We start from the raw sequence: 18971 nt of genomic DNA on the forward strand, positions 1-18971 counted from the left end.
TCCATCACTCTCCTTCTTGGTAAAATAGCCCTTACACAGCCTGGAGGTGTGTTGGGTCATTGTCCTGTTGAAAAACAAATGATAGTCCCACTAAGCCCAAACCAGATGGGATTGCATATCGCTGCAGAATGCTGTGGTAGCCATGCTGGTTAAGTGTGCCTTGAATTCTAAAATAAATCACAGACAGTGTCACCAGCAAAGCACCCCCACACCATAACACCTCCTCCTCCATGCTTTACGGTGGGAACTACACATGCGGAGATCATCTGTTCACCCACACCGCGTCTCATAAAGACACTGTCTGTGATTGGCGGTTGGAACCAAAAATCTCACATTTCGACTCCAGACCAAAGCACACATTTCCAGCGGTCTAATGTTCATTGCTCGGGTTTCTTGACCCAAGCAGGTCTCTTCTTCTTATTGGTGTCCTTTTGAAGTGGTTTCTTTGCAGCAATTCGACCACGAAGGCCTGATTCACACAGTCCCCTCTGAACAGTTGATGTTGAGATGTGTCTGTGACTTGAACTCTGTGAAGCATTTATTTGGACTGCAATTTCTGAGTCTGGTAACTGTAATGAACTTATCCTTTGCAGCAGAGGCAACTCTGTCTTCCATTCCTGTGGCGGTCCTTATGAGAGCCAGTTTCATCATAGCGCTTAATGGTTTTTGCGACTGCACTTGAAGAAACCTTCAAAGTTCTTGAAATGTCCCATTTTGACTGACCTTCATGTCTTAAAGTTATGATGGACTGTCGTTTCTCTTTGCTTATTTGAGCTGTTCTTGCCATAATACGGACTTGGTCTTTTACCAAATATGGCTATCTTCTGTATACCCCCGCTACCTTGTCAAAAGACAACTGATTGGCTCAAACGCATGAAGAAAGAAAGAAATTCCACAAATTAACTTTTAAGAAGGCACACCTGTTAATTGAAATGCATTCCAGGTGACTACCTCATTAAGCTGGTTGAGAGAATGCCAAGAGTGTGCAAAGCTGTCATCAAGGCAAAGGGTGGCAATTTGAAGAATTTCAAATGTAACATATATTTTGATTTGTTTAACATTTTTTGGGTTACTACATGATTCCATATGTGTTATTTCATAGTTTTGATGTCTTCACTATTATTCTACAATGTAAAAAATAGTAAAAATAAAGAGAAACCCTTGAATGAGTAGGTGTGTCCAAACTTTTGACTGGTAGTGTATATACAAAGGTATGTGGACATCCCTTCAAATTAGTGGATTCAGCTATTTCAGCCAAACCCGTTGCTGACAGGTGTATAAAATCGAGCACACTGCCATGAAATCTCCATAGACAAACATTGGCAGTAGAATGGCCTTACTGAAGACCTCAGTGACACCGTCATAGGATGCCACTTTTCCAACAAGTCAGTTCGTCAAATGTCTGCCCTGCTAGAGCTGCCCCGGTCAACTATAGGTGCTGTTACTGTGAAGTGGAAACGTCTAGGAGCAACAACGGCTCAGCCACGAAGTGGTAGGCAACACAAGCTCACAGAATAGGACCGCCGAGTGCTGATGCGCTTAAAAATCGTCTGTCCTCGGTTGCAACACTCACTACCGAGTTCCAAACTGCCTCTGGGGAAGCAATGTCAGCACAAGAACTGTTCGTCGGGAGCTTCATGAAATTGGTTTCCATGGCCGAGCAGTCGCACACAAGCCTAAGATCACCATGCGCAATGCCAAGCATCAGCTGGAGTGGTGTAAAGCTCGCCGCCATTGGACTCTGGAGCAGTGGAAACGTGTTCTCTGGAGTGATGAATCACGCTTCACCATCTGGTAGTCCGACGGACAAATCTGGGTTTTGTGGATACCAGGAGAACGCTACCTGCTCCAATGCATAGTGCCAACTGTAAAGTTAGGTGGAGGAGGAATAATGATCTGGGGCTGTTTTTCATGGTTCAGACTAGGCCACTTAGTTCCAGTGAAGGGAAATCTTAACGCTACAGCATACAATTACATTGTAGACGATTCTGTGCTTCCAACTTTGTGGCAACAGTTTGGGGAAGGTCCTTTCCTGTTTCAGCATGACAATGCCCCTTTGCACAAAGCGAGGTCTATACAGAAATGGTTTGTTGAGATTGGTTCGGAAGAACTTGACTGGCCTGCACAGAGCCCTGACCTCAACCCCATCGAACATCTTTGGGATGAATTGGAACACCGACTGCGAGCCCGGCCTAATTGCCCAACATCTGTGCCCGACCTCACTAATGCTCTTGTGGCTGAATGGAAGCAAGTCCCCGCAGCAATGTTCCAACATCTAGTGCATAGCCTTTCCAGCAGAGTGGAGCCTGTTATAGCAGCAAAGGGGGGAACCAAGTACATATTAATACCCATGATTTTGGAATTAGATGTTCGACGAGCAGGTGTCCACATACTTTTGGTCATGTAGTGTATATACAGGTTCAGTTCCAATACCATATTTATAATGTGCAGGGATACTGGAGTGATGGAGGTAGATATGTATAGGGGGAAGGTGACTAGGTATCAGGATATATGATAAACAGAGTAGTAGCAGTGTATATGATGATTGTATGTGAGTGTGTGTGTGTCTCTGTGTGTTGAGTCAGTATAAATGTGTATGGGTGTTATGTGTGTGAGCAAATTAATAGGGATTGGTGCTGGTGGTTGATTTGGGACTGGGGTGCAGAAGAACCTGACATCTCTGAAGACTGGCCACTATCACCGACAACGATGAGACAGCCTATAGGGAGGAGGTCAGAGATCTGGCCGTGTGGTGCCAGGACAACAACCTCTCCCTCAACGTGACCAAGACAAAGGAGATGATTGTGGACTACAGGAAAAAAAAGAGGACTGAGCACGCCCCCATTCTCATCGACGGGGCTGTAGTGGAACAGGTTGAGAGCTTCAAGTTCCTTGGTGTCCACATCACCAACGAACTATCATGGTCCAAACACACCAAGACAGTCGTGAAGAGGGCACGACAAAGCCTATTCCCCCTCAGGAGACTAAAAAGATTTGGCATGGGTCCTCAGATCCTCAAAAAATTCTACAGCTGCACCATCGAGAGCATCCTGACTGGTTGCATCACCGCCTGGTATGGCAACTGCTTGGCCTCTGACCGCAAGGCACTACAGAGGGTAGTGCGTACGGCCCAGTACATCACTGGGGCAAAGCTCCCTGCCATCCAGGACCTCTATACCAGGCGGTGTCAGAGGAAGGCCCTCAAAATTGTCAAAGACTCCAGCCACCCTAGTCATAGACTGTTCTCTCTGCTACCGCACGGCAAGCGGTACCGGAGTGCCAAGTCTAGGTCCAAAAGACTTCTCAACAGCTTCTACCCCCAAGCCATAAGACTCCTGAACAGCTAATCATGGCTACCCGGACTATTTGCACTGCCCCCCCACCCCATCCTTTTTACGCTGCTGCTACTCTGTTAAGTATTTATGCATAGTCACTTTAACTCTACCCACATGTACATATTACCTCAACTACCTCAACTAGCCGGTGCCCCCGCACATTGACTCTGCAACGGTACCCCCCTGTATATATAGCCTCCCTACTGTCACTTTATTTTACTGTATATATAGCCTCCCTACTGTCACTTTATTTTACTTCTGCTCTTTTTTTCTCAACACTTTTTTTGTTGTTGTTTTATTCTTACTTTTTTTGTTTAAAATAAATGCACTGTTGGTTAAGGGCTGTAAGTAAGCATTTCACTGCAATGTCTGCACCTGTTGTATTCGGCGCATGTGACCAATAAAATTTGATTTGATTTGATTTATTTCCTGTAGGTATAGTTTACAAAGTCATGCTGTGTGAGGGAGGGCAGGGGTTAAAGTTTACAGCTGTCCCATATACACACAGATACACCAATGAGTACAGGAGAGCCCACCTAAGAAACTAGCCTTGGACTATCCAGTGGGTGGACAGAGGGGGAGGTGAAAGGTCAGGGTTCATGACCCCTGGGGACTGGGGTTAAAAGGGGTGTCAGTGGTAGTATGGGACATGGGTGCAAGGTGCTGCATTAAGATGCATTTATTTTTACCTCACTGTGTGTGTGTGTGTGTGTGTGTGTGTGTGTGTGTGTGTGTGTGTGTGTGTGTGTGTGTGTGTGTGTGTGTGTGTGTGTGCATGCAGGCGTGTGTAAGTAAGCATTTCAGTGTTAGTCTACATCTGTTGTTTACAAAGCATGTGACTAATAACATTTGATTTGTGTGTTTGTGGGTCTAAGTGTGTGCGACCAGTGTGTGTGTTGGGGACAGGCGCATGGCTGGCAGGTGCCCAAAGCCAAACGGTGGATATATCGGCTCATGGTCACATCACACACACACATCCACCCAGACATCGGTTCCCACTACCTCTATTTATACTGGGCCACACGACAGAGTGTGACTGACCACACACACACACACACACACACACACACACACATATACGTAGACACACACACACAAACACACATACACGTAGACACACACATACACACAGCTCTTATCTTTCTGACCCATTTTCTCCTCACCTATCTCTAACAGTGAAAGCATGTGAATAACGTCTCTGTCTGAAGCCTGAAGTCTTAGTACCTCAGTGTGACTAACTGAGTGTGACTGACTGTACAATATTAACAACCCAGACAGAAACTGAAGGTCAAACCACAACCTTCTCACTTTGTTTTAGGCAGTAGGTCCAAGTTGCCTCTTGAACCTGATCTCAGGTCAGTTTTGTGTTATCTCCCTAACGATTATGGCTATAGGATTTGGGGAGGGTTGGTTGATCTTAGATCTGTGCCTAAGGGCACATTGATTTAACCCAGAGACGGGAAGTGATTAGTTTAGGGGTCAGAGTTCAGACTGTCGAACATGGCTCTGAGTGATAAACCTGAGTGCTAACTTTATTGTAGCCTTAGCGGTGTATCAGGGATACAGCTATTTTCAACCTAGCTTATTTTACGCTGAAAACCTGATGTGGGAACTCCGTTCAGGCGTTTCTCTTACGCCTGCTACGTTAGGTTAACTTTATTGTGACTGCTGCCGGTCTGCCATCAAATTGGTTCCCAAACGTTTACTCACTGTCTGTGACCCAGGAAAAGTCTTACAGGAGCATTTTCAGATTTCTGTCAACTAACTAGTTTAATTGTGATGCAAAGGGAAACGTTGATGGCACACAAGTGGGTTCCTGGCCCACCACCAACCACTATTACTGTCGAATAGTCATGCAAGTAGATGACCTGAACATGGAAGCAAAGCGCCATCTAGGGTTTGTATTGTGAACAGGCGTGTTATGGAGAGTTTTTTTCCACCTGTGTTAACAAGCATATGCAGTTCAGCATACACACATGCGCGCGCACACACACACACACACACACACACACACACACACACACACACACACACACACACACACACACACACACACACACACACACACAGACAGACGCAGCGTTACATCCTCCCACACACACAGGAAAAGGAGATGAGATGTGTGGAAGTGAGGGCTTCAGGTAAGTGTTGCTTTCAGCGTTTTTGCTCCCTGCATGCTATGGGTTGGCGCAGTGCCAAAACCACAGCCAAGAGGCCTCAGCGATGTAACAGGAAAACAAGAGATTACATGAGAGCTTTACTCAGAGGTGTGAGTACAGAGAATGACTCAAATGCACCATGATGTGAATGGAAACATTTTCAGAACTATTGTTATCATGTTGCAATTGTTAGCTATCAGACCTGGGTTCAAATACATGTGTATTTTGATGATTTATATTTCAAATACACATTTCCTGTGTATTTGAGTATTTTCTAATAATGTTGCCTGAATCAACTACATTATTTGAAAGTATTTCTATTAATAGAATACTATTTTAAACAATTTTCTTTCAATTTTATTTCTAAATAAATTATTTTCAATACCAAACAGACCCGGGGTTCAAATTAATGAGTATTTAAATATTTGTATTTCAAAATACATTTGTCTGTGTATTTGAGTATGTTCAAATACATGCCAATAATTTCTAAGTGTATTTCCAAATACATTCCAATATTCAACTATACTGAACAAAAATATAAAAGCAACATGCAACAATTTAGTTACATTTCATATAAGGAAAACAGTCAATTGAAATAAATTCATTAGGCCCTAATCTATGGATTTCACATGACTGGGAATACAGATATGCATCTGTTGGTCACAGTTGGTCACCTTAAAAAAAGGTAGGGGTGTGGATCAGAAAACCAGTCAGTATCTGGTGTGACCACCATTTGCCTCATGCAGCACGACACATCTCCTTCGCATAGAGTTGATCAGGTTGTTGATTGTGGCCTGTGGAATGTTGTCCCACTCCTATTCAATGGCAGTTGCTGGATATTGGTGGGAACTGGAACACGCTGTTGTAAATCCAGAGCAATCCAAACATGTTCAGTGGGTGACATGTCTGGTGAGTATGCAGGTCATGGAAGAACTGGGACATTTTCAGCTTCCAGGAATTGTGTACAGATCCTTGCGACATGGGGCCGTGCATTGTCATGCTGAAAGATGAGTTGATGGAGGCGGATGAATGGCACGGCAATGGTCCTCAGGATCTCATCTCGGTATCTCTGTGCATTCAAATTGCCATCGATAAAATGCAGTTGTGTTCGTTGTCTGTAGCTTATGCCTGCCCCTACCATAACCCCTCCGCCACCATGGGGCACTCTGTTCACAAAATGGACATCAGCAAACTGCTCGCCCACACGACGCCATACACGTGGTCTGCGGTTATGAGGCCAGTTGGATGTACTGCCAAATTCTTATGGTAGAGAAATTAACATTTAATTATCTGGCAACAGCTCTGGTGGACATTCCTGCAGTCAGCATGCCAATTGCACGCTCCCTCAAAACTTGAGACATCTATGGCATTGTGTTATGACAAAACTGCACATTTTAGTGGCCTTTTATTGTCCCAAGCACAAGGTGCACATGTGTAAAGATCATGCTGTTTAATCATCTTATTGATATGCCTCATCTGTCAGGTGGATGGATTATCTTGGCATAGGATAAATGCTCATTAACAGTGATGTAAACACATTTGTGCACAATATTTGAGAGAAAAGCTTTTTTTTGCGTAAGGACAATATCTGGGATCTTTTATTTCAGCTCATGAAACATGGGACCAACACTTTACATGTTGCGTTTATATTTTTGTTTAGTGTACTTGTATTTTCAAAGACAAATATCCATACGCTAACTTCAAAATGTATTTGAAAGTAAATTAAATCCTCTAAATAGTATTTGACGGGAACCCAGGTCTGTCAGCTATTAATCATCGAAGATGCTATACATTGCCTCAGCACAGCTTCATCATTAGCTCTGTGGTCGGCAATAACATAATTGAGTCAATGACTATGTACCTGTAATTCTTTAGTTTTTATTGACAACCACACAGACATCAAGTTAAGGTCACAAATTCAAGAGGAAGTGGATAGATAGGCTACAACCTATGGATGATTTTGCTAAGCACTCAACTCAACACATAAAAACAATGACACATAATTTTGAAAAGGCATTGGAAGAAAAACATTTAATTTATATAAAAATGAGTGTAAAAATAATCTATATTAATTTGTAGAATAGAACACTGGGTATTTTTTCCTTCCTTTTCTATTCTTTAGATAATAACATTTTCAACATGTAGACTGTTGGAACTCCTTTCCTTGGATCAAAAAGTATATAGGCTAAACCTGTTTTCCAGACTCATTGCCTGGGGGGGTGAGGGCCTTTCTTCCTGGGCTGGGGTAGCGGTGGGGGCTGCTCCTCATCGTCATCCATTGGTATCTGTGGAGGCCTCTCTCGAGCCTGGGCTCTGGGTTGGGGCGCTGCCTGGCTGGAGGCTCTGGCTGTGGGCCTGGGGCCAGTGGAACCAGGTGGGGCCCCACCGGGGGGTCTCTGCCTTTGTTTCTGGCCCTCTGTGTGAGAAGGATGCTTTGTCTGGCCCTCTGGGTGGAAAGGATGCTGGGTCTTGGTCAGGGGGGCTAGTCTCAACTCTCGTTCCTCTGTGAAGGAGAATGAACAGATGAAATGAGGGAGGGAGGTACCCAAAAAAAGACAAGATACTGTAGATACCGTAAATGTTTCTGTTCACACAACACCAACACTATTGCCATAGATGTTTGACCTTTGGTCTGAAGCGATTACCTTCAAAGCGCATCTGGCTCTTGCGTCGGCTGAGGCAGCAGCACACCAAGGTGGTGATGATGAGGAGGAGTACCAAGCCCCCTCCCCCGGCCAGGATGCCCACCATGGTCCAGAAATCAAAACCAAACAGTAAACGAGGAACACCTGAGTCTGAGACAGCTGAGAGGAGGTTGGGGGATGAGGGGTGGAGCAGAGGAGAGAAAAACAAGATGTTTGACTTTCTTTTTTTACCTTTTTTTGTTATGAGGTGCGCCACCAATCTTAAATATTTGTTCCTTTCTTCCTGGAAACAGAAGAAGAAAAACAGAGAGAGAGAAAAAAACTGAGGGAAAGAGGAAGACGGAGAGATTCGCAAAGAGAATTGCAATTGAGCCCTTCAAACATACTATACCTTTGCATGTTGGTTTGATGACATCACTTGTCTCCTCGCTGACCTCGTTGGCTGCAGAGCAGGTGAAGGTGTCCGGCGCTTTCAGTGTTTTCCGATCGATGGTCAAGGTTGTTTTTGTTTCCCTATCTAGGGTATTTTTGTTCCTGCTCCACTTTAAATTCACTCCCTCAGTGTTGGTCGAGGTACAGGTAAAGGTGACGGCCTTATTAGAACAGGTGAATGTCACTGAGGGCTTGGAGACCTTTTCTGGAAAGAAACAAAATGGCCGCTGTCAGTGTCTCTAAAGGAGAGGATACAGTTCTTATATGGTTGGAAAGAAAGAGATAAAGAAAGAGACTTACCCTTCATACACAGTCTGAAGGACTGCTCTTTGAGGCTTTTCCCGTTGCTGTCGAACACCTCTGCTTTGTAAGTACCTTCGTCTTTCAACAGGCCGTTGAGCTGGAGAGACCCATCTTCTAAGATGTCCTCAGCCTTGCCTGGTTTGAACTGTCCTTTCTTTCTTTTAAATATAACTGTTTCATTGTGTTTCCAGGTTAATTCTTTCGAACCCAAGTCAGTGTATTTAAGATGGATGGTGAAGGGAGATCCATTTTTGAAAAAATAATTGCATGAATCTGTGATAGAAGAGAAGAAAATATATCAGAATCATTCTCTGTTGTTGCTGACGGTACCATACATTTATTGCATTTTGGGGTAAATTAAGAATTATCAAATGTGATTTAATTCAATAAATGCTTGACCAAAAATGTCAATAATAATTATCTACATTTATCTACAATTATTACTGATTTTTTTTTTGTATGAGAAGTATGCTACATTTCAAAGTAAAATAAGTTAATTTCAAGTACAATTGTCCATTGTTCCTCATCATTTGTCAGTTAGGCCAACTACCTGGCAAATACGCTCTAAAACAGGCCCGTAAAATAAAGTGTCACAACTTCTACCAAGTGTTTTTAACTTGGATCAAATTCGAATAATGCTACTGTATGAAAAGATGTGTTCAACTGGTTGGGTTAGCCACAGTAACCCAGATTGTTCTATTACAGCTTCCTGTTCTTGTGTACTGGTTGTTTGAAACAGAACATGTCTAAAACCACAACTGTCTGAAAGGCCACAGATACTTTAACAACAGGACCTCTTCAAATCAAATGGCCTATCTGGGGACAATCTCATAGACACAGGTGGTCAGATTAAGCCTTCTCCTTGAGTAAATAGGATGTTGGTCAAATGACAATTTTATACACATACATATCAACGATAATTGACATCAAAAAAATTACATTGACATGGAAAAAAACTTTTAAGTAAAGAAATAAGTATTGTACCACATAATGATCTTAAAATATCTAAATAGCATTTACAACATCCATACAAATCATTCTAATAATGAGATAAAATTGCGATATCAAATCATGGAAAGGAAGTTGTTAAAAAACAGATGACATTGTTACGTTAACAAGAGAACACCTAATCGAGGCACCACAGAAGAGAGACATTTTCAAACAAATTATTGTTGGCCAAGTCATTGTTCATTTTCTCCCTAACATTGCTCAAATCAATTGTGATCAAATTTACAGATTCAATAGCAATCCATTAATGTGACCATCAATGCTATTTAAAATCAATAGACGTCCTCTTCTCAAATAATTGATCTAACAATTACTAATCTTTTTTACTGTAAAAAAAAAACCCTGGACTAAACAAAACATCCTCAAAAACCAATCAACAGGTTTGGGGGGTTAGAGGGAGAGTGTCTTACCTGCTGAAAGAGAGAGAAATCCATGAATGACAAGGAATGCCTGTAGTAATGTACAGGCCATTGTGTTGTTACTACATGTACTATGAGAAAAATGTACAGGATTCAGTTTAGTAGTCAGACTCTTCCTGGGTCTTAGTGTGTGTGTGTGTGTGTGTGTGTGTGTGTGTGTGTGTGTGTGTGTGTGTGTGTGTGTGTGTGTGTGTGTGTGTGTGTGTGTCTCAGAAGAGGAAATGATCCAACCAGCGGGCCCTGTATGTATCTACTCCCTCAGCAGTGTAGAGATGTCATATCTTAAAAAATAAGCTTCAAACAAACAAACAAACTCTTCATCTTCTCATCAGTATCAACACAGGCATTTTCTCAGGCACGTCCTAAACACAACCTTTTTTAACAAATGTTCTTATACAATTAATGTCAAAAAAGACATCTAGGCTACGTTTATTGTGTGGCATTAAATGCCACAAAACTCCATATTTGGACATTCTCATAAAAATAAAAGAAGAAGAAGAAGAATATTACTCATATAAAGTTTATTAATGATACTGGTTTCAGTTCAGCTTTTCCTATCTCAGCCCAACGCTACGCCGTCATACAAAACTGACCCTGGGTCTGTGCTTAGGCAAGCTCATACACTGTTGTCACTTACCAATTCCAAACTGAGCCCTATTACCTACTGGAGAGCCCATCTGAAAGGATTGGACAAATGAAAGCAATATGGCAGAATGTGTTGATACCACAGGAGGTTGGTGGCACCTTAATTGGGGAGGCCGGGCTCATGGTAATGGCTGGTGCGGAGCAGGTGGAATGGCATCAAATACATCAAACAACATGGCTTCCAGGTGTTTGATGACATTCCATTTGCTCCGTTCCAGACATTATTATGAGCAGTCCTCCCCTCAGCAGACTCCACTGGTTGATACCTTTTATTTTCCTCTATCTACCAGAAGTACCCAAGTATAGGTGATTGGTCTTGAATTGGAATAGGGCAAGCCAGTGAACAACAATTCTCATGAGCTGTAGAACTATACTGACATCTAGTGTTCAATAAAGGTAGTTGCATCACCTGCACTTTGGACATTCCAATTGCCTTTCCCCCCAAACTGTCAGTATTGTTGTATGTTTTTCCAATTTTAGTCAGTCCAAGAGAGAATTTACACCTTACCAGTATTCTTCATCATCATCATCAGCAGCAGCAGCAACATCGCATTTGAATATAAATGTCCTTTCCTAGACCTCGGATGACTTCAGGAGGTCACGGTAGTCGACTACATTCCATGTGATCGTGCACACACACTACACATCCATAATAGTCCTCAAAAGAAAAGAAAGAAAGAAAAACACTTTCACTTTCATATGGATCGCATCTGCGGGCAATGGCTGATCAAGGAATACCAACTCCCAGTATAATAGGCCTAGTCACTATATTCGGTTGCATTTATGGCGGAGAATTCGTCAATGGTAAGTGAATGTATTTCCCCGTGCTAGTAGACTATTTATAATTGGAGTCGAGACACAATTAAAGAAAGCTGAGATTTCATTCTAGTGAGTGTTTGGACGCGCGGATCCATGATCGACGCTCCTTCACTACTCCTGTCCTAGAAAAATCCCTTGATGGATTGTCCTTGGAATATATTTGGTATTGTTAGCCTTTTTCGATTACTTTTGCTTACGAATGTATTTTCTTTTGTTGAGATAAAAAGTTATTCAGAATACTTCAACTGAATGTAGACTAATTACTAGCCCAACTACAGTCTATTCCCCACACCTTCTGTTACTAGCCTAGCTAGTTTACCCTACCGTCTATTCCCCACACCTTCTGTTACTAGCCTAGCTAGAGTTTACCCTACCGTCTATTCCCCACACCTTCTGTTACTAGCCTAGGTAGAGTTTACCCTACCGTCTATTCCCCACACCTTCTGTTACTAGCCTAGCTAGAGTTTACCCTACCGTCTATTTCCCACACCTTCTGTTACTAGCCTAGCTAGAGTTTACCCTACCGTCTATTCCCCACACCTTCTGTTACTAGCCTAGCTAGAGTTTACCCTACCGTCTATTTCCCACACCTTCTGTTACTAGCCTAGCTAGAGTTTACCCTACCGTCTATTCCCCACACCTTCTGTTACTAGCCTAGCTAGAGTTTACCCTACCGTCTATTTCCCACACCTTCTGTTACTAGCCTAGCTAGAGTTTACCCTACCGTCTATTCCCCACACCTTCTGTTACTAGCCTAGCTAGAGTTTACCCTACCGTCTATTTCCCACACCTTCTGTTTCCCCACCCTAAAATATTTTGTGTTTCTTTTACCGCATTTTGTGTCATGTGTTGCTTTGGGGGCCTTTGTGCACTGTCTAGAAAATAAACTAGGGGAAAGACTGTTCTGTTACAGGGTAATAACATTGTAACTTACAATTACTCAGCACATTATTATACCGTATGAGGACGATGTGACTATGTCATGTTAACTGTGGTGTAATTCTGTTCTCATCCCATAGCAGCTGGACCTTCCACCACCCGTTATGTTATCACAAACAGCAATGTCATTATCAATCCTGGGATCCGTGGTGGAGTTTTACAGGAGATCCTCTGGAAACATGGTGAAAATAAGGCGGTGGAATGGGCCACTGCTGTGATAACGACATTTCGGGAATTTAAAGGGAAGACATCCTTGAACACCACCACTGGAGAAATCACAATCAGACAGCTGACCAAGCAGCTCAGTGGGGTGTATGAGGCAGAGTGTCTTATTAGTGGTAAAATACAGACATTTCAGCAGAGAGTGGAAGTGATTGGTGAGTCAGGGTTTCCTAAATAATGCACTGGCTTGTTGTAGTATGATAAGTACTGTTGAACAGCTGCTCACTTTTGAAACACATTTTGTTTCTGGTTTGTTTTTATTTAATTTCTCAAACATAAACTAAACCTATGCCGCGCTCTCCAAAAATCCCCATGATAAGAATGCCAGGGTGATAGCAATCACGTCAGATGCCCTGGCCTAGAACCAACCATACGGGTTTATATATATATATATAGAGAGAGAGAGAGAGAGAGAGAGAGAGAGAGAGAGATCTTTATTCTTTTGGAACTTTTATGAGTGTAATGTTTACTGTTAATTTGTATAGTTTATTTCACTTTCGTTTATTATCTACTTCACTTGCTTGGGCAATGTTAACATACGTTTCCCATGCCAATAAAGCCCTTAAATTGAATTGAGAGAGAAAGAGAGAGAAAGGAAATACTGTTGACATTTCCATGATTGTGCAAGACTTTCAGTCCAACAGTTGTCACTAAGTTTACAGAGAAAGAAACTGGGAACACAAACACATTGTAAAGAGAGAGAGAGAGAGTGTGTGTGTGTGTGTGTGTGTGTGTACAGTGTGTGTTCAGTGTGTGAAGTGTGTGTACAATGTGTGTGCAGTCTGTGTACAGTCTGTGTGCAGGATGTGTGTACAGTGTGTGTGCAGTGTTTGTGTGTGTACAGTGTGGGTGTACAGTGTGTGTGTGTGTGTGTACAGTGTGTGTTCAGTGTGTGTACAGTGTGTGTTCAGTGCGTGTACAATGTGTGTGCAGTCTGTGTACAGTCTGTGTGTGTGCAGTGTTTGTGTGTGTACAGTGTGGGTGTACAGTGTGTGTGTGTACAGTGTGTGTTCAGTGTGTGTTCAGTGTGTGTACAGTGTGTGTTCAGTGCGTGTACAATGTGTGTGCAGTCTGTGTACAGTCTGTGTGTGTGCAGTGTTTGTGTGTGTACAGTGTACAGTGTGTGTACAGTGTGTGTACTGTGTGTGTGTGTGTGCAGTGTGTGTGTGCAGTGTGTGTTCAGTGTGTGTACAGTGTGTGTTCAGTGCGTGTACAATGTGTGTGCAGCCTGTGTACAGTCTGTGTGTGTACAGTGTACAGTGTGTGTATGTGTGTGTACAGTGTCCTCTGTAGCTCAATTGGTAGAGCATGGCGCTTGTAACGCCAGGGTAGTGGGTTCAATCCCCGGGACCACCCATACGTAAATATGTATGCATTCGGATAAAAGCGTCTGCTAAATGGCATATTATTATTATTATTATTATTATTATTATTATTATTATGTGTGTGTCACCACGTGTCCTCTGTGTGACGTACTCCTCCATTAATGACATAATGTCAAAGTTCAAACTTCCAGGATTTACATTTAGTACCACCAGCCATCCAACAGCTGTCACTAAGCTAACAGAGAGATAACAGTTTAGAACACAAACACATTGTAAAGAATAAGTGTGTCTGCGTGTGCGTGCATGTGTGTGTGAAATATCCCTGAATATCCATCCACTGTTGCATAACATACTCCACCATTTCCATCCACAGACCCAGTATCACAACTTGAAGTCACCTGTGAATTGAACGGTACCATGGCAACACTTCACTGCAGGGCTGAGGGTCCGCTGGTGGAGTACCGCTGGTCTTGGCCTGACCACCAGGGGGAGATGTGGAGCCAGGAGCAGACTGGACAGCACTACAACATAAAATCCCCAGAGTCAGACAGCTACAGCTGTGAGGCCAGGAACCCAGTCAGTGAGAAGACACAGACCTACAACAGCAATGACTGCCTTGCCACAGGTAAACAAGAGAGATAGGCGAGATATAGAAGGTTTGAGTTTTGTAAAGCCAATACCATTCTGTTGGTATACTAAGTCAAGGTTAAATAATGTCCAAGTATTTTGATGCTGTTGATAAAGCAATAGGAATTCCTTTGTTTAGTTTCCACTGACCATGTGACCTGACCTGTTTATATCTGTCTGTATGTGTATTAGGTAATCCCTACATCTACATTGGTATTGGTGCAGGTGTCTTGTTGTTGGTTTCTGTTGTGGTTGTTGTTGTGGTCTGGCTCATCAAGAAGCATTCCAAAGGTAAGCCCCAGTCTTAATTAAGTACAGTAATACCTTATGACAAGGTTCTTTAGTATGAGTCTCCTTGAAGTTGTGGTGACATTGTGTTGATTCATTGTGTTCGGTTTAGACTCATAATCGACTGAAGAATATCTGTCACTTTCCCCGAAGTTGCATTTCCCTTTCTTTCTAAGCCCTCTAGTAGATCCATACCTGCATACCCATTGACTTTCCTTCTTTCCCCTCCCTTGTTTTTGTAACTAATTCTGTGGATCAATCAAAATCTGTCGGCTCCGTTGGTCACACCATAGCTGATACCTTCCAATCCGGTCATGACATCCCCGGTCGTCTAGATTTGCAGAGCACAGGGAATGGCAGCCATCTTGAAGAGGATCGAGAGAAGGTGGTGGCAATCAGCCAAGCAGAGATTGTGGAAGAGGAGAATAAACTACTACAAGATGAAGAACTCACAAGTGTAAAGGATAGGGTCAATCGGATCAACCAGACCTCTGGAGAGGGTAAAGGAGAAAAGAAGCCATTACTGGACAAGGCAGGATCCACTGATACAGATGTTATTGAGAGTAATAGCCCTTTCAAACTGAACAACCAGAATCAGGTTCTGGGTTGGGAGTCCGGAAAGAGACAGAGGGAAGAAAAAGAGCAGAGTGCAGAATCCAAGCAGAACATGAACGTTACCTTGGGGACTGTTACGGAGGGTTCTGGCCCAACTGCTCCTTCGAAGCCACCTCGGAGCAGCCTTAACTTTAATTCACCATACCCACAGACTCTGGAGACACAGCACAGCAGAGAGCATCATGGGGGAGGACCTGACCAAAGCATGGGTGGTTATGGCACAGAGAGAGAGGGAGAGGGAGCGGGAGACGGAGAGGGAGATGGACAACTTATGTCCCAGAAAGTCCTTGTCTTAGACACAAGGGAGGAGAGCGGAGGAAAGGAGGCGGGGACAAGAGAGGACAGAGAAGATGAGGAGAAAGAGGAGGTAGTAGGAGATGATTTAGTGACAGGGGAGGGAGAGGGGCAAGAAGAGACAGAAAGGAGAGAAGATGAGGAGAAAGAGGAGGTAGTAGGAGATGATTTAGTGACAGAGGAGGGAGAGGGGCAAGAAGAGACAGAAAGGAGAGAAGATGAGGAGAAAGAGGAGGTAGTAGGAGATGATTTAGTGACAGAGGAGGGAGAGGGGCAAGAAGAGACTGATAGGAGAGATGATGGAGGAGAAAGAGAAGGAAAGGAGAGAGAGACTGAAGAGAATGAAGAAGAGCAGGAGGAAGGGGAAGGAGAAGAAAGAGGGAAGAAAGAAGAGGAGACACAGAAAGGAGGGAAGAGAGAGGAAGGAAAGAGCCCAACTTCTCCCAAACAAACACTCCCCCGCAAAGCCCCCCGACCACCTCTCGCCCCAAAACCATCATCTATAAGACGCTCTCATGGCTGTCAGATGGGTGGAGAACAAGGAAGAGTAGTGAAAATGATGGAAACCCAGAGGAGCAGTGGTCAGGTAGACAGAGAGGGACGAACACCTGGCCTATCAGGTCTGAGGAGACCCACTAGCTCAGTGTCAGACAGTACAGACACTCCTGACAGAAGCAGTCCAGGATTGTCAGCTGTTCCTATAGCCACAGCATTTAGTCCACAGGCGGGCAGTGGTACTCTATCCAATCCAGGAAAGTCCAATCTAGGTGCACCCTCCGGACCAGTAGACACCAGTTCAGATACAGCATGTACAGCCATAGAGAGTAGCACAGATACCCTGTCTACTTCATAGAGAAGTATAGGTACAGTGGGGGAAAAAAGTATTTAGTCAGCCACCAATTGTGCAAATTCTCCCACTTAAAAAGATGAGAGAGGCCTGTAATTTTCATCATAGGTACACGTCAACTATGACAGACAAAATGAGAAAAAAAAATCCAGCAAATCACAATGTAGGATTTTTAATGAATTTATTTGCAAATTATGGTGGAAAAGAAGTATTTGGTCAATAACAAAACTTTCTCAATACTTTGTTATATACCCTTTGTTGGCAATGACACAGGTCAAACGTTTTCTGTAAGTCTTCACACACTTGCTGGTATTTTGGCCCATTCCTCCATGCAGATCTCCTTTAGAGCAGTGATGTTTTGGGGCTGTCGCTGGGCAACACAGACTTTCAACTCCCTCCAAAGATTTTCTATGGGGTTGAGATCTGGAGACTGGCTAGGCCACTCCAGGACCTTGAAATGCTTCTTACGAAGCCACTCCTTCGTTGCCCGGGCGGTGTGTTTGGGATCATTGTCATGCTGAAAGACCCAGCCACGTTTCATCTTCAATGCCCTTGCTGATGGAAGGAGGTTTTCACTCAAAATCTCACGATACATGGCCCCATTCATTCTTTCCTTTACACGGATCAGTCGTCCTGGTCCCTTTGCAGAAAAACAGCCCCAAAGCATGATGTTTCCACCCCCATGCTTCACAGTAGGTATGGTGTTCTTTGGATGCAACTCAGCATTCTTTGTCCTCCAAACACGACGAGTTGAGTTTTTACCAAAAAGTTCTATTTTGGTTTCATCTGACCATATGACATTCTCCCAATCCTCTTCTGGATCATCCAAATGCACTCTAGCAAACTTCAGACGGGCCTGGACATGTACTGGCTTAAGCAGGGGGACACGTCTGGCACTGCAGGATTTGAGTCCCTGGCGGCGTAGTGTGTTACTGATGGTAGGCTTTGTTACTTTGGTCCCAGCTCTCTGCAGGTCATTCACTAGGTCCCCCGTGTGGTTCTGGGATTTTTGCTCACCGTTCTTGTGATCATTTTGACCCCACGGGGTGAGATCTTGCGTGGAGCCCCAGATCGAGGGAGATTATCAGTGGTCTTGTATGTCTTCCATTTCCTAATAATTGCTCCCACAGTTGATTTCTTCAAACCAAGCTGCTTACCTATTGCAGATTCAGTCTTCCCAGCCTGGTGCAGGTCTACAATTTTGTTTCTGGTGTCCTTTGATAGCTCTTTGGTCTTGGCCATAGTGGAGTTTGGAGTGTGACTGTTTGAGGTTGTGGACAGGTGTCTTTTATACTGATAAGTTCAAACAGGTGCCATTAATACAGGTAACGAGTGGAGGACAGAGGATCCTCTTAAAGAAGAAGTTACAGGTCTGTGAGAGCCAGAAATCTTGCTTGTTTGTAGGTGACCAAATACTTATTTTCCACCATAATTTGCAAATAAATACATAAAAAATCCTACAATGTGATTTTCTGGATTCTTTTTTCTCAATTTGTCTGTCATAGTTGACGTGTACCTATGATGAAAATTACAGGCCTCTCTCATCTTTTTAAGTGGGAGAACTTGCACAATTGGTGGCTGACTAAATACTTTTTTCCCCCACTGTAAATCCTCTGGACCAGTAGACACCAGCTCAGATACAGCATGTACAGCCATATAGAGTAGCTCAGATACTCTGTCTACTTCATAGAGAAGTATAGGTAAATCCTCTGGACCAGTAGACACCAGCTCAGATACAGCATGTACAGCCATATAGAGTAGCTCAGATACTCTGTCTACCTCATAGAGAAGTATAGGTAAATCCTCTGGACCAACAGATACCAGTAAAGCTACAGCCTCTGTACCAGGTGAAACCAGCTGAAAAGCACTTGTTGAAATAGTTTGTTTAACAAAAATGTTAGGCTCTATACGGGGATGCTTTGTTTCTCTTGTATTTAGAGGAAATTATTTAAAGTATATTTAAAACCAAATACCTTTAGACTTTTACTTGAGTCATTTTCTATTAAAGTATCTTTACTTTTACTCAAGTATGACAATTGGGTACTTTTT

General features: G+C 43.2%; 2 protein-coding genes across 2 annotated transcripts; one reads left to right on the forward strand and one right to left on the reverse strand.

Annotated features, from left to right (window-relative positions):
• Positions 1 to 7355: 7355 nt before the first annotated feature.
• On the reverse strand, positions 7356 to 10498 carry LOC311115159 (T-cell surface antigen CD2-like). The gene is made up of 5 exons (XM_084190364.1): positions 10293 to 10498; positions 8872 to 9147; positions 8531 to 8776; positions 8140 to 8298; positions 7356 to 7997 (listed from the first exon to the last, which is right to left on the reverse strand). Exons 1-5 carry the CDS (start codon positions 10351 to 10353, stop codon positions 7699 to 7701), a joined length of 1041 nt encoding a protein of 346 aa, XP_084046490.1. The 5' UTR covers positions 10354 to 10498; the 3' UTR covers positions 7356 to 7698.
• Positions 10499 to 14668: 4170 nt separating this feature from the next.
• On the forward strand, positions 14669 to 16626 carry LOC311115162 (uncharacterized protein; the record flags this gene model as incomplete). The annotated part of the gene is made up of 4 exons (XM_084190366.1): positions 14669 to 14876; positions 15071 to 15169; positions 15460 to 16348; positions 16602 to 16626. 4 exons carry the CDS (start codon positions 14669 to 14671, stop codon positions 16624 to 16626), a joined length of 1221 nt encoding a protein of 406 aa, XP_084046492.1.
• Positions 16627 to 18971: the final 2345 nt, after the last annotated feature.

Source organism: Coregonus lavaretus, assembly GCF_964263955.1.
Source record: "Coregonus lavaretus genome assembly, contig: HAP1_SCAFFOLD_1228, whole genome shotgun sequence".
NCBI lineage: Eukaryota > Metazoa > Chordata > Actinopteri > Salmoniformes > Salmonidae > Coregonus > Coregonus lavaretus.

Excerpts from the sequence above, each read along its gene's own strand:
- LOC311115159 (XM_084190364.1), bottom strand. The coding sequence starts at position 10,353 with ATGGCCTGTACATTACTACAGGCATTCCTTGTCATTCATGGATTTCTC. Across the intron at positions 9,148-10,292 it reads ATTTCTCTCTCTTTCAGCAG|ATTCATGCAATTATTTTTTC; the intron begins GTAAGACACTCT and ends CTTCTATCACAG. Across the intron at positions 8,777-8,871 it reads CTTCAGACTGTGTATGAAGG|AAAAGGTCTCCAAGCCCTCA; the intron begins GTAAGTCTCTTT and ends GTTTCTTTCCAG.